General features: G+C 44.2%; 1 protein-coding gene across 1 annotated transcript in view; it reads left to right on the plus strand.

Annotated features, from left to right (window-relative positions):
• The window catches only part of GALNT17 (polypeptide N-acetylgalactosaminyltransferase 17), a 447,864-nt gene that overhangs the window by 158,814 nt on the left and 264,671 nt on the right, over positions 1–24,379 (plus strand). The window contains exon 2 of the mRNA XM_004615923.2: positions 7,724–7,907. Coding sequence (XP_004615980.1) covers positions 7,724–7,907 — 184 coding nt within the window. The remainder of the gene's footprint in view (positions 1–7,723; positions 7,908–24,379) is intronic.

Here is a 24,379-nt window from a genome sequence, read left to right on the forward strand (position 1 = left end):
ACACTATTAGCCGAAAAAAAAGCAAAAAAAAAAAGTCAACAAAAAACCTTGAAAGTGTAGGTAAATGCTATTTTAATTATACTGGCAGACCCAGTTGAGTTCATGATGCAAAATTGGGCCTGGAACAAAGATAAGAGCTCCAGTTTATAAAATATCGGAGGGGGAATTGGGTATTTCCTGGCAGCTGGCAGGAGAGTACAGAAACAGAAATTCCCATGTCTGCTATATTGCAAAGCAAGGTCTGGACCACCTCAAGGACACGAGCACATTTGGAGGACATTCCCAGGTTACCAAGATTATGAAGTGCGATTGTAACCGTCTCAGTGACATGCCAAATGCACTCCCCAGTTACGTCATGTCGCCCAGACTCAGCTGCCCCTTGGCAGCTACTGCTCGCTGCCATTAGCTTCTTGAAGTTAGCCTGTTTGAAATGTGGGCAGGGGTCTATTTTCTTCGTCATTGTGAAGAGTTTCCTCGACTTGAACTTGAACTCTTATTTATCGTTGCCAGCGCTTTCTGGGGCGGCTAAGTAAGTGCATTAAAATGCTGGGGAAAATTTCTGCTGCTTTGTTGAACCTTTTTGGCAGATTAAATTGGGGGGAAAATGGGAGCACATGGACCACAAAATATATAATTCACAGTTGTCACATCACACTGTGAGGAATGATCTTTTTTTGAGGCTGATAAGTGGGTGCCTTTCACGGTGAAAGAAATAATGCAGCAGAAAAGGTGGGACTCTTACTGGGAATCATTCCTGGCATTTCCTCTGTGGGATTAGCATGCTCTGCTACCTTAATTCCTATGCTGTTTATAGCCCTCTCCCCCCTCCACCCCTTCTCCACCCCCATCCCCCAGACAACCCCTCTCTCTGCCAGTGCTGCAAGACCACACTGGAACCTACCGGTTGGGCATAACACAGCTGAGAGGCCTTTAGCTCTGGGGTGGCATTCAATGAGTCAGGATTGGAGACTGGCTCTTTCCATGGGCGAAAGGAACACTCTATTGTTGAATGAATAAAGCAACGCGCTGGCCAAGCCCATGGAGGAAAGATGAGGAAGAATTCGTTGTTTTCAACTGAAGTTGCTAAGTTGAAGGTCAATTCTGCTTCGTTCCTGAGTCTCCCACCTTGACCCCAGGCTCCCGGATCACAAGAAAACTACAGAAATTTAGTTCACTACTTGTAAGGCAAGGGTGAAAGTACAAAGGTCATTGAGAACTGTATGGTGAATGAGACAATGCACATAACACAAGGAGAAGTAGACACTGTCTACAGTCTCTCTCTCTTTCTCTCTCCTCTTTATTTTTTTTTGCTTCTTGGGTCACACCCAGCGATGCACAGGGGTCACTCCTGGCACATGCACTCAGGAATCACCCCTGGCGGTGCTCAGGGGACCATATGGGATGCTGGGATTTGAACCCGGGTCGGCTGCGTGCAAGGCAAACGCCCTACCCTCTGTGCTATCACTCCAGCCCCTCTCTCTCCTCTTTATCATGCAGTATGATACACATTGAGCCTGTCACAGACATATCAGGTCTTAATTAGGTGACAAACACTACTGGTGTCCACTACCAGCTTTACAGTTGCTACATCATTGTAGTCTAAGTCTATGAAACTCACGGTTTATCGGAGTCATTCATTTCTCACTGCTGCCTAGCACTCCTTTATAAGAATATTGTACTGCTGCTGATTTATTATTATATATCCTAGTATACATCCTGCTTCCAATATGGGGTCCTTCCTTCCCACCAGGTGGCTTCCTGTTCGTAATATTTGTTTGTTGGGGGTTGGGGAGTATGTCCTATTCAGTATTTGGATAGCCAACGTACTCATCCATATGTGCTTCCATTTCTTCAACTCAAAGTGCTCATGGTAATGTCTGTCTTCTCTTAGGAACAGAAAGATGGATACAAAAGTATTGTAGCATTGTAGCACTGTCATCCCATTGTTTATTAACTTGCTCAAGCGGGCACCAGTAACATCTCCATTGTAAGATTTATTGTTACTGTTTTTGGCATATTGAATACACCATGGGTAGCTTGCCAGACTCTGCTGTGTGGGCGAGATACTCTTGGTAGCTTGCCGGGCTCTCCAAGAGGGACAGAGGAATCAAACCCGGGTTGGTCACGTGCAAGGCAAATGCCGTACCCGCTGTGCTAAACTTTTAAATGCTATCCATCAATTATTGGGTGAACAGGGACTCATCACTATTTTTGGCAGTGCTGGTTTGTGTTGAGATTTTTCTCCATTTTATTAAGTCTTCAATGTGAGACTTGTTACTGTTTTTAACATATCGAATACGCCACGGGTAGCTTGCCAGGCTCACATTGGAGACATTATTGGTGCCCACTCGAGCAAATCGATGAACAACAGGATGACAGTGATACAGTGCTGTGGACAGTGACAGTGCTACAGTGCTTTATTAAGTCTGTCTCAGTTTCAAGGACTGAGACATGAAGAAAAATCTTGAGCTTTACGTGTCCCTTGTACAAGAGAGGTGCATAGAGAGCAGAGAAGAAAAAAAATTGAAATCCGCCATTTCTCCTTTTGAGATGGGCGAAGTGTACATGCAGGAGTGTGGTATGTGCCGGAGAACCTTCCTGAGCTCCTTGTCATTCTGCTTCTTCCCCTCCAGCACCCCTGATTATAAACATCTGTACTAAGGACCATCAGGTTTCTACCCCAGGCTCCCTCTGCCCTTTGCCCTTTCCTTTTCAGGTATCCCATTACCCGGTCTTGTGTGCATACATGTGCGATGTGAAGAGACGCTCATCTTCTCCATCTTTCCTCTGGACACCCTTTCCGGGAGTCCTGGTGCTGCCAGAGCTCCCAGTGGGGATTTCAGGCTCGCTTCTGCCTTTTCTCTCTCACACTAACGCTGATCAGTCTTTGTGACTCTTGTCTCTGAATATTGCTGAATCTCTCCTCTCCTTTTAGTTTATTTATCTTTTTTATTTTATTTTTATTTTTTAATGGTTTAATTAAAAATTTCTTATTAGAGAGTCACTGTGATGTACAGTTACAAACTTATGAACTTTTGTGTTTGCATTTCACTCATACAGTGACCGTTTACCCATCCCTCCACCAGTGCCCATTCTCCTCCACCAATGATCCCAGTATCCCTCTCACCACCCCCACTCCATCCCCCACCACCCCACCCTGCCTCTGCAGCAGGGCATTCCCTTTTGTTCTCTCTCCTTTTGGGTGTTGTAGTCACACTCAATACCTCTTTTTTATTTTTTGGTGGCACCAAGGCCTCACTTATGGAAGCAAGTGCTCTGCCATTGACCACATCCCAGTTTTGTGTTTTTTTGCTTAACATTTCTACTGATTAAAGGCCCCTGCCACTTTTCATGGGTTTGTTACTGTTTGGGGGCCCTCCTTGGAGGCGCTCAGTGTTGGTTCTGAGCTCTGTGTTTGTGAGACCATAGGGAGCTGAGGATGGAATCTGACACCCTTGCATGCAGATTGGACCATGCACTCAGCCATGGAGCGGCCTCTCGGCCCCATCAGGTTCTGTCTGATACTCTCCAGCAGTCCTGTCTCACAGCTCAGGTCTTAGTTTCCATCCTGTCTCTAGCTCACAGGGAGCTCTGGCTGCTCTGCCTTAATGAGTCGCCTTCCCCAAGTGACAGCGTTGGACTCAGTATCCTCATCTGTCAGGAATCAGAATCCGATTGTAAGGTTTGCTTGGACCAAATGGCACCATTCTGGACCAAATAGTGATCAGCTGATGAGATAGCAACACCTCTGGAATCAAAGGCCACCCTGCCCCCCAGTGCTGAGGACAGGACTAGTGGCCCACCGAGTGCGAGGAAGCTACCAGACTGCATTGCATGCGTCTTCACATCGACCCCTACAGATAACAGAAGGACAGGCCAAATGCACCGGTCCCACTGGTCTTTGTTCCCTGTTCTGGCACACGACAACTTAAAAGCCCACTTAGTCTTTGCCAGGGCATAGCCTTGCCCCAGTCTCGCCAGAGATTTGTGGGGTCCCATCCAGGAGCGCACTCCATACCTCTGTCTTCCCTGGATAAGGTCTCCAACCTTTCACAAACCTTCTGCGTGAGGCTGTCGAGGGAGTAGAGAAAGGGATGGGACTTTCTCGAGGTTTGCTTTTCTAAGTCTTTGGAATTCACAGTTCATCTGAGTCATTCATTTCTCATTGCTGCCTAGTACTCCTTTCCAGGAATATTGTACTACTGTTGATTTATTAGCATGCATCCTAGTATACATACTGCTTCCAATATGGTGTTCTTCTTTCCTACCAAACTTCTTGTTTGTAAGGTTTGTGAGGCGGGGGGTGGGGGGGGACTGGGAGGTATGTCCTATTCAGTATTTGGATAACCATGTAAGCACTTAGTGTAGGTCCACTGCTAGAGACAGAAGTCGCCATCCCCACGGGTGCCTGGGGGCTGCCCTTGTGCACCCACCTTCCAGGTAAAATCATAAAACCTACCTCTCCTCTTGCTACTTTCCATGCTCTGCTTTAGGTACCTTGTGATTAGAGACAAAAAAATAAAACCTCGAGGAAACCAGGCTTTCCTGTTTTGTTTCCGTTTTTGCTTTCTAGCTACTTTTATCATAATGCAGTCTTAATTCAGGTCATTTAATGCATGACTTAATGCACTTAAAAGAAAGTGACCCAGCTTTATTATGGTTCTATTTGCCTCAGATACATTTTTTGTGTCCATTTTCATATTTTTTCATGTTAATTGTATCACCTTTGGGTAGTTGCTGCAACCAGTCACAATAGTTTAGAACAACAGAACTGTTCTTTCTGAATGCTGTAAGCCTGGAGGCAAGCGATTTGGAATGGCCCTCTTCCCCCACAGGTTCAAGTCCTGTGGCCCCTCTCTAGCTTCTGGAAATTACTGACAAGAACGCCTTGACATTCTTTTTTTTTTTTTTTTTTTTTTTTTTTGCTTTTTGGCTCACACCCGGTGATGCACAGGGCTTACTCCTGGTTCTGCACTCAGGAATTACTCCTAGTGGTGCTTGGGGGACCATATGGAATGCTGGGAACCGAACCCGGGTCCTGTGCACGGCAAACGCCCTACCCACTATGCTATTGCTCCAGCCCACACCTTGACATTCTTTAACTTGTCACTGTGTTCTCCAATAGTCTGCCTATTCACTGAAAACAACTCACTGGGAAGTTTTCATGTTGCAGATTTCTGTCTGTCTGAAAACACAATTATCTATCACAAGTGGGCTTTTAGTAGCTGTATTGGGAGATTTTTTTTCACGTACCATATAATTTAGCTATAAAAATAGTATAATTTGCAGGGGTTAATGCACTTGCTTTGTAGGTAGCAAACTCCAGTTCAATCCCTGGTACCACATACGGTTTCCACAAACCCCTCCAAGCCCCTCTTGGAGCATAGTTCCAGGAGTAAACCCAAACAGGTAAACCCAAAGTCCCAAAACTTTTTTTTCCAAAGTGTACATTTGGTGGATTTTATATATCTACAAAGGTATGTGAGTATCACTGCTGATCCTGCACATTACCGTCACCTCGAAGACTTCCATATGTGCTAGCGGTCACTCCCCTTTTGCTTTCCAGCCCTCTCTGCCAGCAGATGCTGACCTACTTCCTGTCTCTGTAAGTTTCAGATCAACAGCTTCATGTCATATATGGCTTTTCCTGACTTTCTTTGTGGACTTGACATCATGTTTCCTAAGTTTACCAGAGTTGTAGCATATATCACAGCTTCATTTTTTTAAAAAAAATGATTGCCAAATAACATTCTGTTGTATGAATGGGAAATATGTTTATTCAACCAGTAGTTGTGGATGTTTAACTAATATGAATTATACTCCTAGGAGAGTTTGTTCAGAAGTTTTGTGAGCATTTCTTTCCATTTTTCTTGGATACATAGGAATGAAATTTCTGGGTCATTTGGTTACTATGTTTAGCATTTTGAAGAGCTGCCAAACCCTTTTTCCAAAGTAATGATGCCCTCTTGGCAATCCCACGAGTGCCTTCGATCACAAGTGCATTGAAAGCCAAGCGCAGGTGTTTAGACTCAACATGGGACATGTTCATGTAGATTGTTGAGCCCTGTGGAGGGCATATTATCGGAATATTTGTTTCCAACTGATGTAGAACGAAAGATTAAAGGCCAGAAAGTGGGTAGAAAACGTTGGAGTGATCTAATCCTCTAGTGATCATGCTTCATTAAGGATGGTGGCAGGCAGAAGAGATGTCAGGGTCCCTGAAGGACAGAGAAGGCGGTGGAAATGTATCTCAGGTGGAAAAAGATCTTTCATCTGAAAGCAGCTATGAGATGTTTGCTCAGCTTTTGCTTCCTGGTCTTGGTAGCACAGAAAGTAGATTTCTTCCTTCTGAGAGGTAGGAAAAGGAGGATGGGTGTAGCTGTGTAGTGATGGAGAACCATTCTGTGGCCAGAGCCATTGTTTTTTGACTTGCCTGGAAGGTCAGGGTTCTTCGAGACTCTCTGCACGCTGAAATCTGGGGGCATCATTCGCATCATTGACCTTGCAGGGGTAGCAAAGACATGCTTGTGATACAGCATTGTGTGTGTGTACATGTGTGTGTGTTTGTGGGAGGGGGACACATGTGCAAGCCAAGGTGTATACTAGAGATCACTGTATCACTGTCATCCCGTTGCTTATTGATTTGCTCAAGCGGGCACCAGTAACGTCTCCATTCGTCCCTGTCGCGTGTTAGTGTAGCCCAACGGCATAGTGGGGGCTCTTTCAGGATCGGGGGAATGAGAACCATCGTTGTTACTGTTTTTGGCATATTGAGTATGCCACGGGTAGCTTGCCAGGCTCTGCCATACTAGGTAGCTTGAACATTTAAATGGTGGAAGGGAACAGAAGTATTTAATCACAGAGTTTTCTTTCTTTTTGTGGAGAGCAGTTTTGAGCAACACAAGTGATACTCAGGGTTTACTCCTGGCTCTACACTCAGGAATTACTTTTGATGGTGCTCAGTGGGTGCTAGGGATCGAACCCAGGTTAGCCACGTGCTATCACTCCAGCCCAGTCAAAAAATTTTCTCCCCAGGAAGCAGAACTTCCTGTAACTCCAGAATTTGAAAACAACCCATCATGCTCTCCAAGAATGGGACGTAAAGGTATAAAACTGTCACCATCTGGGGACTTACTCCTCATGGTGATCACCCCTGGCGTAGTTTTCCTTCTGTGATTTATTCTTAGACATTCTGCCTTTGCTTTTGCCATTTAGGTGAAATTTAAATAAAAGCCAGGAACAGCTAGTGAACTGTGTCGGCTGTTCCATACTTAAAATCATGATAGCCTCCATCTGTATGTCGCTCCCTGAAGCAGAACCACCTGCAGCCTGGCAGTCACCTCCTGTGATTGTCTGTATTCTGGCTGCAGCAGGCGCCCAGGGGCCCAGCCTCCAGGTGGTAACTGCCCCATGGAGGGGGCATGTGTGGGTGACAGCTTTGTGATCTCGCATTTTACAGACCCTCCTTGTCCTCATTCTCTCCTGCCCATCAGCCTTTCCCTTTTTCGGACCCCTGACCACACCAGTTTACCAGAGGAGGGGAAGGTCCCTTGTTGCTATCCAACTCACTGTGCCTTGAGCCTCCTCTCCAAGGAAGCTTCCAGGAGACACGGTGGCTGTAATTGTGTTTTGCAGCCAGTACCCCTGCAATTTATTGAAACTGAGTTTGAGTGACCTATATTGTGGCTTTCAAATAATTCTTCCTCCCTCCCCTTCTTTCTAGGCTTGTCCAAATCCCTTGGACTCATTGAAGGTTATGGTGGGCGGGGCAAAGGGGGCCTTCCTGCTACCCTTTCCCCGGAGGAAGAGGAGAAAGCCAAGGGTCCCCATGAGAAGTATGGCTACAACTCCTACCTCAGCGAGAAAATCTCACTGGATCGCTCCATCCCGGATTATCGGCCCACCAAGTAAGTTCTGATTCACTTCTTCAGATGCTCTTACCCCAGCCCTGGTGGGTGTAGACCTGAACACTGCCTCAGGTTGTTTGTAGCTAATGGGGGAATGTCCATTGATTATGGAATATTAGTGAGATACACAGATAGAAAAGGAAGAGGTCAAGCTATCACTATTTGCAGACGGTATGATACTATACTTAGAAAATCCTAAAGACTTTACAGAAAAGCTCCTAGAAACAATAGGGTAGCATAGTAAAGTGTCAGGCTACAAAATCAACACCCAAAATCCATGGCTTTCCTATATATGAATAATGAAAAAGAAGAAAGAGATTAAAAAAAAAAACAACCCCATTCACAATAGTAGCTCAGAAAACCAGGTACCTCAGGATCAGCTTAACCAAAAAGGTGAAGGACCTACACAAGGGAAATTACAAAACATTACTTGAAGAAATAAAAGAGGACATTAGTAAATGGAGACACATCCCCTGCTCATGGATAGGGGGGATTAACATTATCAAAATGGCAATACTGCCCAAAGCACTATACAGATTTAATGTGGTCCCTATCAGGATACCCATGACATTTTTCAAAGAAATAGACAAAACACTTCTAAAATTCATCTGGAAAAATAAACCCCCACGAATAGCTAGAGCAATCCTTGGGAAAAAGAAGATGGGTGGAATCACCTTCCCCAACTTCAAACTGTACTACAAAGCAGTAGTAATTAAAACAGCATGGTATTGGGCTAGAAACTGACTCTCAGTCCAATGGAACAGAGTTGAATATTCTGTCACAGACTCTCAAATGTCTGATCACTTAATATTTGACAAGGGAGCAAGAAATGTGAAGTGGAATAAGGAGCCTCTTCAACAAGTGGTGCTGGGAAAACTGGATAGCTATCTGCAAAAAAAAAATTAACTCTGACTTCTGTCTAATGCTGGGCACAAAAGTCAGATCAAAGTGGATTAAAGACCTCAATATAGTGGATTAAAGACCTCAATATCAGACATGATTCCATTGAGGAAAATGTAGGCAGAATGCTCCATGACATTGAAGCTAAAAGCATCTTTAAGGATGAAATACCACTGACCAAGTATCACTGTATCACTGTCATCTTGTTGTTCATCGATTTACTTGAGTGGACGCCAGTAACATCTCCATTTGTCCCAGCCCTGAGATTTTAGCAGCCTCTCCTTACTCATCTTTCCCAACGATTGGAGACTCCTTCAGGGTCAGGGGAATGTGACCTGCTATTGTCACTGTATTTGGCATATTGAATACACCATGGGGAGCTTGCCAGGCTCTTCTGTGTGGGCGGGATACTCTCAGTAGCTTGCTAGGCTCTCTGAGAAGTACACACACACACACACACACACACACACATATATATTTCCCTTTATGATGATGTCCAGGAAGATATTCACTTATGCGTGAGGCTTGTTCCATGCGTGTGGAAACAGGCCTGGAGCATGGTGGTGGTTGGGTAGTGGAGGTCAGCTGAGGTCGGAAACCAAGTAAGCAGAAACAAACATAAACAAATGCAACTACATAAAACTAAGAAGCTTCTGCACCTCAAAAGAAACAGTGACCAAAATACAGAAGATAGCCCACAGAATGGGAAAGAATATTTACCTAACACCCATTTGATAAGGGATTTATATCCAGGATATAGAAGACACTAGTAGAATTGTACGAGAAAAAAAAACCCCATCAAAATTGGGGAGAAAAATGAACAGAAGCTTCTTCAAAAAAGAAATACAAATAGCCAAAAGGCACATGAAAAAAATGCTCCACATCGCTATCATCAGGGAGATGCAAATCAAAACAACAATGAGATATCATCTCACACCACAGAGATTGGCACACATTCAAAAGGACAAAAGCAACCAGTGCTGGTGTGGATGGAAAGGAAAGGGGATATTCTTTCACTATTGGTGGGAATGCTGACTGGTCCAGCCTTTTTGAAAAACAATATGGACATACCTCCAAAAATTAGAAATTGAGCTTCCATATGACCCCATAATTACCACTTCTGGGAATATATACCAAGGATGCAAAAAAGCACAGTAGAAATGACATCTGCACTTATACGTTCATTGCAGCACTTTTCACAATAGCCAAAATCTGAAAACAACCCGAGTACCCGAGAAAAGACGACTGGTAAAGAAACTTTGATACATCTACATAATGGAATACTATGCAGCTGTTTGTAGAGATGAAGTCATGAAATTTGCTTATAAGTGGAAGGACATGGAGAGTATCATTCTAAGTGAAGTGAGTCAGAAAGAGAGGGACAAACATATAAGGACTGCATTCATTTGTGGAATATAAAATAACATAATATGAGACTGACACCCAAGGACAGTAGACACAAGGGCCAGGAACATTGCTCCATAGTTGATAGCCTGCCTCATGAGCTGGGGGAGAAGGCAGCTGGAACAGAGAAGAGATTAGAGCTCACGTAGACAAGGATGGTTGGAGGAATCGTTCAGGAGGGGAGATGTGTGCTGAAAGTGGATAAAACACCAAACATGATAACCTCTCAGTATCTGTATTTCAAACCACAATTCCCAAATATATAAGGAGAGTATAGGGGAAATTTTCTGCCTTGGAGGCAGGGGAAGGGGTATGAAGAGGGCAGGGGGATACTGGGGACATCAGTGGTGGAGAATGTGCACTGGTGGAGGGATGGGAGTTTGATCATTGTGTGATTGAAACTCAACCATGAAAGCTTGTACCTATATTTCACGGTGATTCAATATTTAAAAAAAAGAAATATTAGTGAGATATAAGTTTGCTTTTTCAGAAGAATAATCCTAAAATCTAGTGAAGGGTTTTCAATACAACACATTTTAAATGAAAAACAAAAAGTCATTATGCTGTTATGACCTAGAATCAGAGGTTAAACATTTGATCTTTGTATTTATATCTAGTTTCAAGCATCTAGTAGGTTGTTTATTTATTTGATCACTGTCGTCTTGTTGTTCATTGATTTGCTCGAGCGGGCACCAGTAAAGTATCCATTGTAAGACTTGTTACTGTTTTTGACATATCAGATACACCACGGGTAGCTTGCCAGGCTCTCTGAAAGGGATGGAGGAATCAAACCCGGGTCAGCTGCATGCAAGGCAATCACCTTACATGCTGTAATAAATTCCTTTATAGAAATAAATTCTCTAAATATTGATGGATTGATTCATTCAGATTCAAAACCTACCCAGTAAAGAAAGACATTCTAGTATTTATCTCAGTTATTTATCTATCACTCCAGGACTGGAGTGATAGCACAGTGAATAGGGAGGTTGCCTTGCATGTGGCCGATCTGGGCTGGATTCCTCTCTCTCTCTCTCTCTCTCTCTCTCTCTCTCTCTCTCTCTCTCTCTCTCTCTCTCTCTCTCTCTCTCTCGGAGAACCTGGGATGCTATGGAGAGTATCCCGCCCACATGGCAGAACCTGACAAGCTACCCGTGGTGTATCTGATATGTTAAAAACAGTGACAACAAGTCTCACGATGGAGACATTACTAGTGCCTGCTTGAACAAATCAACAAGCAAAGGGATGACAGTGATACAGTGACACAGAAATTGTGGTGGATGAAGATCTAATTCTGATTTATTTGATAGTATTTCATAAATTTTTTCTGATGCTGCTAGTTGGCATCATTATTTCCATTAGTGGACCTGAAGGTTGTTTTCAATTTTCATTATTATAAATAAGACTGATGAATATCTTTCCACTCAAAATTTTATGTGTCTGTTTGTTGTTTTATTTCCTGCTTCTAAAGGAGTTTCCACTTCTAAAGGGATTGTCCTTAGATCACACGGTAGGAATATTTTTGGAGACATTTTATAGATACTGTGACGCTTCCCTCCAGAAAAAGTATAGTGATATATCTGCTCCTAACGGAATTTGACTTGACCTTTCCAAAGCTGTGTAGTAACAGTCAAAAAATAGTTTTCCAGGTTTATAGGTGAGAAAGCACATACCATGATTCTTTAAATTTCTAATTTTTTGTGTGAGGTTTGTCGACATCTTGACTGGCTTCTGAGAGATCTTTGTCCTGTGTTCCCAGACTTAAGAATTATTTGTTTCCTCTTTGTCAAAGGCCGAGATTAATGACAGAATTTAGACATTGTGAGGTGGGGCACCTCAAATTTCCTGGAAGGATTCTGCCTTCCTTTCTCCAACAGATTCTTCATTTGCTGTCATTTTTTCAGTGACCTCTTTCCCACTTAAAGTGTGTCCTTCCTTTGACTAGATTATTTCTTTTTCAAATGGATTTTGTATAAATCAGCTAAATATCCTGGTTACTGAGAAAAGGAGATTCAAGATAAAGAAAATTATCTTAAATGGATTTAAAATTGCAGCATTAGCAGCAGAACCTGTTAAATCTCTCTCTGTCTAATGAGCATGTGCTCATTTTTGAACCACTGGGAAAATATGCATCACTCAGCGGAAAGCTCTTGTGTGTCCCTGGACGTCTGCTCTCAAATCATTGTCTGTTTTCATGTCCTGGTGCCTTCTCATCACCCTTCTTGTTTGGACCTTGTCAAATAAACAGTCATTGTTTTCTTAGACCTGTGAAAAGAAAATGCTTCCAACATGGGAAGCTTCTGAAAATGGCTTAGCTGTGCCCCTATTTTGTACAGGGGCTTCCTCCACAAAGTCACACAGGACATGAAATGAGACACAGCTCTCACCTGCTTACTTATTTTTTTTCCATCACATTGTTTTATTCATTTCATCTCCATTTGGACATACTAAGTTTTTATTATTTCTTTTATTAATTTTTTAAAAAAATTTATTGAATCACCGTGAGAGAGTTACAAACTTTCATGTTTGGGTTACAGTCTCACAATGATCAAAGACCCATCCCTCCACCAGTGCACATTCCCCACCACCAATATCCTGGGTATACCCCCTTTCCCACCCTCCCCCCACCTCTATGGCAGACAGTATTCACCATACTCTCTCTCTACTTTTGGGCATTATAGCTTGCAACACAGACACATCTGTACCTATATATTCATTGCAGCACTGTTCACAATAGCCAAAATCTGGAAACAACCCGAGTGCCCTAAAACAGATGACTGGTTAAAGAAACTTTGGTACATCTACACAATGGAATACTATGCAGCTGTTAGGAGAGATGAAGTCATGAAATTTGCTTATAAATGGTTAGACATGGAGACTATCATGCTAAGTGAAATGAGTCAGAAAGAGAGGGACAGACATAGAGGGACTGCACTCATCTGTGGAGTGTAGGGTAGCATCACATGAGGCTGACACCCAAGGACCGTAGATACAAGGGCCTGGGGGATTTCCCTGTAGCTGAAAGCCTGCTTCATGAGCGGAGGGGAGAAGGCAGAAGGAATAGAGAAGGGATCACTAAGAAAATGATGGCTGGAGGAACCAGTTGGGATGGGAGATGCATGCCGAAAGTAGATAATGGAACTGCTAACTTCTTATATCCGTGAGCCGGCACACAGGAATGGGCCATTCATCTCTGTGTGGCCGATGGGGTCTATGTCCAGGAAGTTGGGGCAGGGAGTTCCTGGGAAAGTTTCCTCTTCAGATGATACCTAACCTTAGTCTCAGAGAAACAAGCAGGGTCGGTGAGCGGAAGAGGAGACAGAGGCTCGCTTAGGGTCTTGGCATGCTCAGAGAGGAAAGCAGGGCTCCAAGTTACTGTGTAGCCTGACCTGGGGGCTTAACCACCCACTTACATCTGGGTTCTCCTGAAACTTGACTGAGATGACTCTAAGGAACTTGAGGCGATGGGAACCTCAAAGGGACAACTAAAGAGTTTAGGTGATGACATTAGAGAGAGAGAGAGATCCAGAAACTGTGCAGGATGGAGGGAAGGTGAGTAATGGTAACTTGCATAGACACTGGAGGAGGCTGAGACCCAGCATAGCGTGTGAGGCTGGAAGTGGCAATGAGAAAGGGAGAACACAGCCTGGTCACACCTAAGAGTTGGGGCTTGAAGCAGCCAGATACTTCTGATGGCCAGGAGATTGAATTGAATAGAATGATGGCAGCTGGATCCCCAGGTCCTTCTCCAGCTCTGCACAACTGGGGACTACCCCGTCCTGGCTGAATATTGCAGGAGGTTTACCCCTGGAGGAGGTAAACTCTGGGCTGCACTTCATTCATAAGATCCAGCTCAGGGCAGAGGGTAAGTGTGCACACGGAACTGGATTGCTCCAGCCTCATTACCCATCCGGCTTCCACACCCGAAGTCAAGAGTCTGGAGAATCCCCTGTGAGGCACAGTCCACCATCTGTTGGAAAAGGACAACATATTTGATGGTTGGAGTTTTTCCCCCCCACATATCTGGGATCTGTTTATTAATGAGGTGTGACTGTTTCAAATTCCAAGCTCCATAGTAGCATTGTACTCTATCTTGTTCTTACTCTGAAATGAGAAAGGAGAGGCAGGATCCCTAGAGATCACAAAACAACCCCATTAAGCAAGATCTTAATGACAGGACTGGAGAAACTGAATAGCAGATAAGGCTCTGGCCTTGCAGGCAGCCAACTCGGGTTCCATCCCAAACACCACATATGGTCCCTTAAGCCCCACCAGAAATGACTCCTGATTACAGAGCCAGGAGTAAGTATCAGTGAGCACGACAGAGTGTGACCACAAACCCAACCAAATAAACAAACAAAACAGACATTAGTGGCAATAATCTAAAAGACACCTAGAGGAAACAGATTATTCACCTTAAAGCTATAAGTTAGGACTCAGAGAAATCATGGGACATTTTGCTTTAATTGCAACTCCAGAGAAAAGTGCTATGTTAAAATAATAATCGGGGGATAAAAAGAAATCTTGAAAATTAGAAGGAAGATATAAATAAATACTTCAGTGAAAAGTAGAAGGAAATCTTTGGTTTGAGGAAATCTTCTGAGAGATAGAAAAATAATAAAAATAGGAAAGAAAATACAGAAGAGTGTACTAGGTGAGTCTATCACGTTTAACTGGTACATATTTCAAACCTAGCCATTGGTAGAATGTAGTTTCAGAAAAGTAATATAGAGAACATAGAAGAAAATCATTAGATGAACAATATAAGAAAACTTCCCTGAGCTTTTGCATGAGATGAGAAGATACCATCCAGTACCTACAGAATGAATGAAAAGAAAACAAGTCAAAATCCATCAAGAAATGTAAATGTAAAGTTTTAGAACAGCTTGAAGAGAAAGTCCTTAATGTTTTCAGAGATGAAATGGAGATGAAATACGGTTGATATTGGATTTCTCAGTAGCAGTTTGAACTATATGTTGAATTTTTTCTTTTTTTCTTTCTTTCGTGAAGCAAGATTATTTTTATTGAAATTTATTTAGAAAGATGTGAGGGAAGAGAAAGAGGGAAGTGCATGTTCAAGAGAGAATACGGGCTTCTCCAGAGTGGAAATAAACAAAGAAATATAGAGACAAGCAAGTGAGATGTATGTTGAAGGGAGAACATGGCCTTAAAGTGCAAGCCTCTCTTCAACTTAATTTTTTGATTATTTGTTTTAGCTTTTTGGGTCACACCCGGCGGTGCACAGGGGTTACTCCTGGCTTTGCACTCAGGAGTTACTCCTGGCAGTGCTCAGGGAACCATATGGGATGCTGGGATTCGAACCCGGGTTGGCCGAGTGCAAAGAAAACGCCCTATCCGCTGTGCTATCGCTCCAGCCATAGTCCTAGGGTGTACACTGTACCAAAAGCAAGTGGAAAGTGCATACATTGTAATGATGCATAGGGTCTTAACAATATTCCTTTATTCAGATTTGTTTTCAAAAGTTGCTTCAGGGTCTGCTCCATTAAAATAGCAGAGTTAAAATAGAACAGCTGTAAGGAATGATGAAATCATGCAATTTGGTGCAACGTAGATAGAATGGGAAGATTTCATGTTAAATGAAAGAAGTCAGAAGAAGAGAACAAACACAGGATGATATCACGTAGAGGTGGTATTTAGAGTAATTGGATGAGGAAACACAGCGGGTTAAAGTGGGGTTGCCTAGATCATCTGTGGTCCCAGAGTATAAGGGAGGAGAAGAAAAGAAAGAAAGTGATGGGGAAGGGAAGAAAAGATACAAGAGAAGCAATGGGGGACAGGGGTCAATATGATTCAGATACATTTGTGGTGTTAAGGAATGGCAGAGATAAATATCCAAACCAGAGTCAATAACACCGGAATTATGAGACCCAAATTTTAATAACCAAGCTTAAAGGATGCCTGTCAAGAGGGCAGCTGAGGCTGGGAAGGGGGTTAGAAGGGGGAACCTGGGAACACGGGTGGAGGGACAGACCCTGGCATTTCTGGTGGGAACCATGATGGAACATTGTAGGTCAGAAACCCAACTCTGAAGACTTTGTAACTCATGGTGCTTTAATAAAAATTGGAGGAGACAAAAAGAGTGAAGTAAGAGACGAAATAATAGTGTTGAAGGGTGTTTAAGTAGAAGAGAACCAAAAGCAATTCCTAGAACTCTGAGGGTGTAACATTCCCTCATGTACCAAACCACTTTTCACAATCAGAGCAGTGGGATGGAGGCATCTGGGAGGTTTATCTCCAAAAAAGGCAGGGGCACAGAGCTATCTGATTCCTTAGTGCTTGCACATTAAGAGTTTTCTGCCTTAAAAAAAATTTTGTTTGACTCATGGCTTTGCACTCAGGAATTACTACTGGCAGTGCTCGGGGGACCATATGGGATGCTGGGAATTGAATCCGGCTCGGCCGCATGCAAGGCAAATGCCCTACTCGCTATACTATTATTGCTCCAGCCCCTCTGCCTTTTTTTTTTTAAACCATGTCTCTGAATGTTTGAGATTTGGTAATAGACACTGGGCGGGGAGCTTGCAAAAAGAGCAAAGCAATGATTAGCTACAGAATAAAATAAATCTCTTTAAGAAAGAACTGGCAATTCCATGCTCTCAATGACTTGGCTGTGTGTCTGCATTTTAATATAGACACACCAATATAAATAGTGAGTATTTATTTAGCCACAAAAAGATTGTGGTTTATCTGGAAGGGGGAGAAGTGTGTGTGTGTGGGGGGGGGGGTGTGGGCAGTTTAAGAAAGTTAACTATTCCTCTTCAGAAACAGTAAATAAAGAGAAAAACGTCTAAAATGTAAACATTAAGGAGTAGTAGCACAATCCTTTTTATGTAGAAACATGGACATTACAGAAATGAGAGAGTCTCCATCTGCTTAGCGTTTATAAAATAAGAGAGATTTAAGCAATAATGGTAAATTCATATGAAAAGATAAGTGCCCGACAGGGGAAGATTGTACACATATGGAAAAAAAAAGATTTGGAGAATTCAGTTGAATGACATAATTACATTTGGCCTTTTTAGATTAGATCTCTCTGGCAAGTGATATAGAGGATGAATTTGAAAGTTGAATTTGAAATGAATTTGAAGAGGCTGAATGCTGGCTATTTACAGCAGGCGGGGATGCCACTGTAAACGGGGCTCAGAGCAGAAGTTGCAGAATTAACCTTTGTTAGTCACCAACTAATGTTCGCCATCAAGGGATGGCAGAGGCCAGTCCTGTGAAAACTACTTTCCTTAGTGTCCGAGCCCTGGGGATTTGCAGGGAGACAGATGCTTAAGGCCAGATAAGTGTCCTTCCTCCTCTACTTCAAGTCCAGAGGAAAATGTCCCCCAGTAAGTCTAATGCTTCCTCTGAACGGCCCCCCAAATAAACGTCCCCACTGTTAACCAAGTTAAATTGGCGAATTTCTTAGTAACTTTTTACAGAACCCCACGTCTCTTTAATTCTTAATTTTATTGTTACATACTCTCTAGAGAAAATTGTTTCTAACTATGAGTGAATTTTATGTTTACAACTCTGAATGGATTTTATACTTAAAGCTGAATGGATTTTTTAGTTAGGAGTGGGATTAACCATTTGTTTGTGATATTTCATACAAACGGCTTTCAAAGCGTCTTTCTGTTTTATTTTAATTTTGTGATTTTTTTTCTCCTTCTCCCACTAGACAGAGATTTTAAATTTGTATGAATCCCAAACTGTCAATCTTTCCCTTTTCATTTCTTCACTGCTTTAAAGCTGAGAAAGATATCATCCCTCAGAATACTTATAAATATTCTATTCTGTTTCATGTTGCTTTTCTCTCTGTCTTTCATATGTTTCTCCTGCATCTGTCTGGAGTTTATTTGGAAAAGAATAAAGGTGTGTTATTTTTGTTTCAAACTCCTGCCCATTCTTTTAAAATGGCTTTTTCCAAAATAATTCTGTAAATGACTCTTATTTGACAATGTTAAATATTGTCATCTTATGCTTCTCAGGTATAAGTGGACATACTCTCTAGGCTCCACACTGTTCTTTGGGTCTCCCCATTTTATTTTCCCTCTTCTTTATCTTTTGCTTTCAGAAAATATTAGAAAAATGACTTTGGACTGACAGCTCCAATCTACGAGGGACTGTGCTGGCAGTAGGTTGGGAGCGAGGTGTTTTGGAGTCCCGGAGGCATTAAGGAGATGGGGCAGGGGAGGGGTCCTCCACCCTTGGGGCTGCTTTCTGGGGGCCTTGGGAACAAAGATCGTAGCACAAGCTGCAGTTTGGAAAGCCAGTGGGTCCGTGCAGATGGGGCAGACACGGCGGCTGTTTCTTGAGGTGATGCTGAACAGAGTGCCAATTTTCAGCTGCAGTGTCGCCTGGCCACTGAGATGCAGAAGAGGGTGGAGGGTTGGGAGGAGCCCAGAAGACAGTGCTGTGGCTGCGGCATCTGCCCAGGGTCTGCCAGACACTGTGATCAAGTCGTGGGTGGGTGGGTGTTAGGGATGCAGTGTGCGGTGAGAACAGGATGGGGCTGAGGATACCGACACTGGACACAGCTGGTGGAACCTAAATCTTTCCACCCCCTGGCATTTGTGAGGTGCCTGCTGTGTGCGCTGGGGAAGAGAAGAAATTCTGAAAGCATAGGTCAACCCCCTGCGTGGGAGTTACTTCTCCATAATAAAACGAGTACTAAGCAGGGGTGGAGGGAAAGGGGTAGAGTTCAGAAAAATGTGGTGAGGGGCCGGGGAGCTAGTACAGGGGTTAGGGCACCTGCGAGGCCTGAGTTTGATCCTGGGCACTGCCTGTCTCCTGAGCCTTGTCAGGTTTAGTCCTGGAGGCCCCTGAGCGCTGGCGAGGTGACCTGGTAATTCCCCCAGCCCTGCACTCCCGGAGTCTAGAATTGAGCAGCTGGGCCAGATGATGGAGTATCATTGGGCATGGCCCCTCGCTCTCCCCTCCCCTCCCCTCCCCTCCCCTCCCCTCCCCTCCCCTCCCCTCCCCTCCCCTCCCCTCCCAACAAACTTCCAATTGAGAAGCCCCCATAAAACCAGCCTTTGTGAGAATCTGCACGATGAGGCTGCTCATGGCTCTGGAGGATGGCAGAGGTCTCAGGGGTTTCAGGAGGGGGAGTGACTGCACTGATCAGGACACGGGGCCCTGCAGAGGCTCACGGGTGGGGTGGGGGGTTGCATGCCCTAATAGTGTTACTTCTCTGGTGTGTTCTGTGCTGCCGCTTGGCTGGAGTCTTTACGTGGCCCCTATGTCTTCGAGGGAGGAGGTGACATTGGTGGCATCATAGGCCAGACGACAGAGAAGCACCATGTCCCTAAACACCCACTCCATCCCCTTCCCTGGAATGCTGCTGTCTGTCCTACTGTCCTAGGCGCATCAATTATCCGCCCGTCTAATTATCTTCTAATGGGAGGGAGGCCCCCAAGACCACAGAAGGCCACTGGCTCTTCTCAAAGCCTTCTCTGGGCTCCTGCACGCGGGCATGCCTCCCTCCTCCTCCAAGATGGGAGGTAATTTATGGGCCGTTTCTGCGGTTGTTATCTTCCATTTCTCCTTTGGCCTCCTGCTTGTAAATCCAGATGTCAGCTTTCCCGGGCAGTCGCTGCTGTTCCACTCAGAAGCCTCCTGTCTCGGGTTGCCGAGTTCTAACGTGCCATGCATGCTCCCATGTGGACACATGGCATAAGACATTGGCACCCTGCTCCGGACAAGTCCATGGTCAGTCTTGAGGCCTGACCACTGGCATCTGGGCTGGCCACAGAAATTGGGGAATCATCCAGGCTATGTGGTTTTCTGGCTGAGTCCGTGCGTCCTGGCCAGTGACGTCCTGATGCAGTGGGAGGGTCCGCCCACCCAGCTCCATCTCTCCGTCCTCTGTGTTGCGGACCCCGGAGTGATGGTAGCTGCGGCTCCTGGGTGCTCCCTCTAAAACTCCTCCCTCTGCCTGTAGCGCAGGGGGCTGGTTTCAGATCGAGGGATGGCACCGAAGAGAAGATGGGGACCCCACACCCATCCCTGTGCAGACGTGGGTACAGAGGGTAGCTATCCGCTACACACTTGTTGAGGATCTCGGAATCACTAACCACTGTAATTATTCCCTCTTATTGACTGCCTTTTATGTTTTTGTCACTGTGCTGCATGTTTTATTGATCGTGTTTAAATTTAACCACCCTCTCAAGGAGCTATTACCATGGCCGGCCTGTGGCTGAGGCGGGGCCCAGAGAGGTGAGCCGCCCTCTCTGGAAATGGGTGACACCAGTGGGTGTCCTCAGGCCTGTGGGCAGAATCCTTGGCTTCCTGCCTCTGCTGTGCTGTCAACAGAGCTCAGATCCTCAAGCAATGGGTTTTTTAACTTTACCACCAATGGAAATTATTTCCCTACACATACGAAAATAATTTCCCACCACTGGATCCAATGTTACAAAGTACAATTTAGAGTATTGCTCCAAGGAAGGCCTCGGGAACTGTTTCAACTGTTGGTAGTTGGCCTGCTGGGGTTCTGGTTCAGAGTCTCTCCCCGTTTCCCTGGGTTCCTCGGTACCCATGCTAAGAAGTGGGCACTGCTCAGCCGAGATACTGTTTGCACTCACAGCACCCGAAAGCACAAATGCCATCCAAGGGGCTGAGGGTGTTTTCAGAAAGGATGTTTGCTTCTCCTCTAGGCAGCACTGGCCTGTCTGCCCCAAAGTTTATGAATTAGCGAAGGGAATTTACTCCTTAATGAAAACCTGCAATGAGTCTAATTGTGTTATAGGAAGGCTGCAGAAAAGATTTCCCCGTCCCCATGCTAGATCATGTACTGAACTTTTCAATGTATTTTGCTGAAAACTGAAAATCAGTCACTAGAAGCCACTGCAAACTGTATTCTATCTGGGCAAAAGGGTCTTCCATGTGCCTTGTTGAGAAGCTCCAGCATCCCTGAGCCCTAATTTCACATTCCCCAAGTGTAATTGCAACTATGGAGGCTGGAATTCTTTCTTTCTTTTTTTTTTTTTTTTTTTGCTTTTTTGGGTCATACCTGGCAATGCACAGGGGTTACTCCTGGCTCTGCACTCAGGAATTATCCCTGGCGGTGCTCAGGGGACCATATGGGATGCTGGGATTCGAACCTGGGTCAGCCACATGCAAGGCAAACGCCCTACCCGCTGTGCTATCGCTCCAGCCCCATGGAGGCTGGAATTTTTGATTCAGCACCTTCAGTTGAACATGGCAGGGATTTTTAGTAGTGGTGGGTTTTGTTTCTGTAACCCTTTGGTGCATTAGGTAAGTATTACATGTACTTATTTTGTTTGTTTGTTTTTGGGTCACACCCATCGGTGCTCAGCACTTACTCCTAGATCTGTGCTAGGAAATCACTCTTGGCAGTGCTCTGGGAACTATATGGATGCCAGAGATTGAATACAGGTCCGCTGTGTGCAAGGCAAGTGCCCTATTCATTGTATTACTGCTCTGGGGCTCCTATTACATGTACTTGAAACGGTTGGAGAATAGTTCACCTCAACTAATGTTCAGACTCCCATAATGACTGTTATTGGGTGTTCTGTACTGGAACCTACAGAACCTGTATTATCCTAGGGAATTGTTCTTCCTACCCTGGCCCACAGCTTCCCATTCCAGCAGTGTACTCTGAGAGAAATGTAGACATTCTTTCTCTATTTACTCTCTCTCTTTCTTTCTCTCCTTCCCTTTCTCTCTCTCTCTCTCTCTCTCTCTCTCTCTTACACACACACACACACACACGCGTGCGCGCGCACGTGCACACACACACCCACACACACACACACACACACACACACACACACACACACACACACTGCAAAAAAAAGCCCAAGCTAGCCTGCACAAGCCCAGTCTAGACAGCCACCAAATTACACCCTGATTTATTCAGTAGATAGTTACATGAAATACTTTCCTGGAAACATTTGTCTCTGGGCTGTGAATCTAATCAATAGAGGCCAGCATCTCAGTGATCACCTTTTCATCTCGCAGCACCTCATGACGTTGGCTCTGTGAGTAAACACACACCCCCACCACTACCACATATAAACACACACACACACCGAGTGGCAGTGGCGGAGTGCCACCATGCTTTGGAACCAGGTGAGATTTATGGCGTGAGGGAGCTGGGGGAACACAGAAGGCTCAGGGCACAATGGGCGGAATGGGCTCGATTCAGGTATTAATGGGGGAGCTCTGCGTGCCTGGCGCTGGGAGACAGGCTCATCAGTATTACAGACGGAGTGTCCTTTGAGTTAATTTAAAAGAAACTCTCATCAGCCAGCAGAGCTTTGAGGATGGATGCAGGAAAAAGAAGACCCTGGCATATGGAGCGAACATATTTGTTCTTGGAAAATCAGTAGACAATGTTTAATGTCATCATAACCTCGTTTGCGTAAAAATAGTTATATGCAGCGACCGAATGTAAGCAGGGGGGAACGGGAGGGGAACAGTGCGGTCGGAGCTTCATTTCATTATGAATGCCATAAATAATCCAAGTGAATAAACAAATGCAAAACTCCTTCGGGTGAATACAGTGGATGTCCCGCAAATGATCACTCCTTGAAAATGTCCTTAATGACTCATGTCGCACCAAGGGAGTCGGATAAGGGCCTGCGGGCTGTCCCGTGCTGTGAGTGTGCCACTGGGTGGTGATTCTCAGCACTCTGTCACACTCAAAGGTTTTGTAAATGATGATTTTTTTTTTCTAGTAGTGTGGTGCTTTTTAGGATCTGACCTTGAACAAGTTAAATAAGTCTTAGTTTATCATCGTCCTGGTGAATGGGATCCTACTTTGAAGGTGGGACTGTTTCAGCAAAATCTGATGATTAGAAATTTTGATGAGTCTTGGACCTTGTTATAAGTGATACAGAATTCTTAATAAATATTTGGAATGCTGGTGGCAGAATGAGAGCCATTGCTTTTAATCTTCCCAAGTCTGATGAAAAGGATTTTCGTCTGAGTATGAATGTGGCATTGAATAGATGGGATTTATTAGTTAATTGCTTTCAACAGACATTTCCAAGGGCTGTATAGATAACCACAAGGCATGTATTTTGAGGTATGACAGATTTGTATCATACTCACTCATGTGTTGTGATTCATTCATTCACACAGAAAATACTCACTGATCAGCTCGCAGGTACTATGCTGAAACCTGAGATTATAATGGGAGATAGATAATAAAGTGGGAAAAAAATAAAACAAAGTTTATAGAGTATGATGTGCTTTAAAGTAGATGTGTAGGACATTAATACAGAGAGTATCTGGAAATGATAATACACTTCAGAGAAAGTCCACTTGTGGAATTCAGGAACTGAGCAGGCACTCACAGCTCAAACATTGTGCAGAAATGAGTTTGGAATGGACTTAGCTTTATTTAGTCACTGATGAACAATACAACAAATGGTTTAAGGAAGACAGACAAACATGGTGCAGGACTGTGGGCAATAACAAAGAATTTGACATTTCTTCTAATGGGTTGAAGAGTGTGACTCACCCCATTTTATCCTGCAGTGCGAGTCCATCTAGAACCTAAGATGATGATGACCTTATGTGGAATCGAGGTCTTTGCTGATGAAATTGAGATGAGGTCATACTAGATCCATGTTGACCCTAAATCCAAGGGGCAAGTATCATCATAAAAAGAGGGGATGCCTGGTGAAATAGATCAATGGAGAGGCAGATGGAGACTATGGGGGTGTAGAGGCATTATTGGCTTGTTATATCTACAAGCCCAAATACCCCAAGGATCATCAAAATTTTCAGAAGCAAGAAAGTGAAAATAGGTCCTTCCCCAGAGTGTTCTGAGAGTGACCCTGCCTGGCACCAGGATTTCAGCCTTACGACCTCTGCCATTGTGAGTGAATCCAGTTCTGCTGTGTAGAGCACCCAGTTTGTGCTATTTTGCAGGGCAGTGTTACGACTGATGTTCATAGTAATGACAGCCATTGGGGATTTGATACAGAGACTGTCCTAGCCTGGTTTATGTTCTTTTATTCATTTATTTATTTTCATTTATTTGGAGGGCAAGGCACACACAGTGGTGCTCAGGACTTATTCATGTCTTTGCTTTCAGGGCTCACTCCTGGCGGGGACTAGGGGATCATATTCGAGGCTTATGATCAAACTCTGGTCAGCTATGTTCAAGGCAATGTCCTACCTGGTATACT

The sequence above is a fragment of the Sorex araneus genome, chromosome 4 (assembly GCF_027595985.1).
Source record: "Sorex araneus isolate mSorAra2 chromosome 4, mSorAra2.pri, whole genome shotgun sequence".
Classification (NCBI taxonomy): domain Eukaryota; kingdom Metazoa; phylum Chordata; class Mammalia; order Eulipotyphla; family Soricidae; genus Sorex; species Sorex araneus.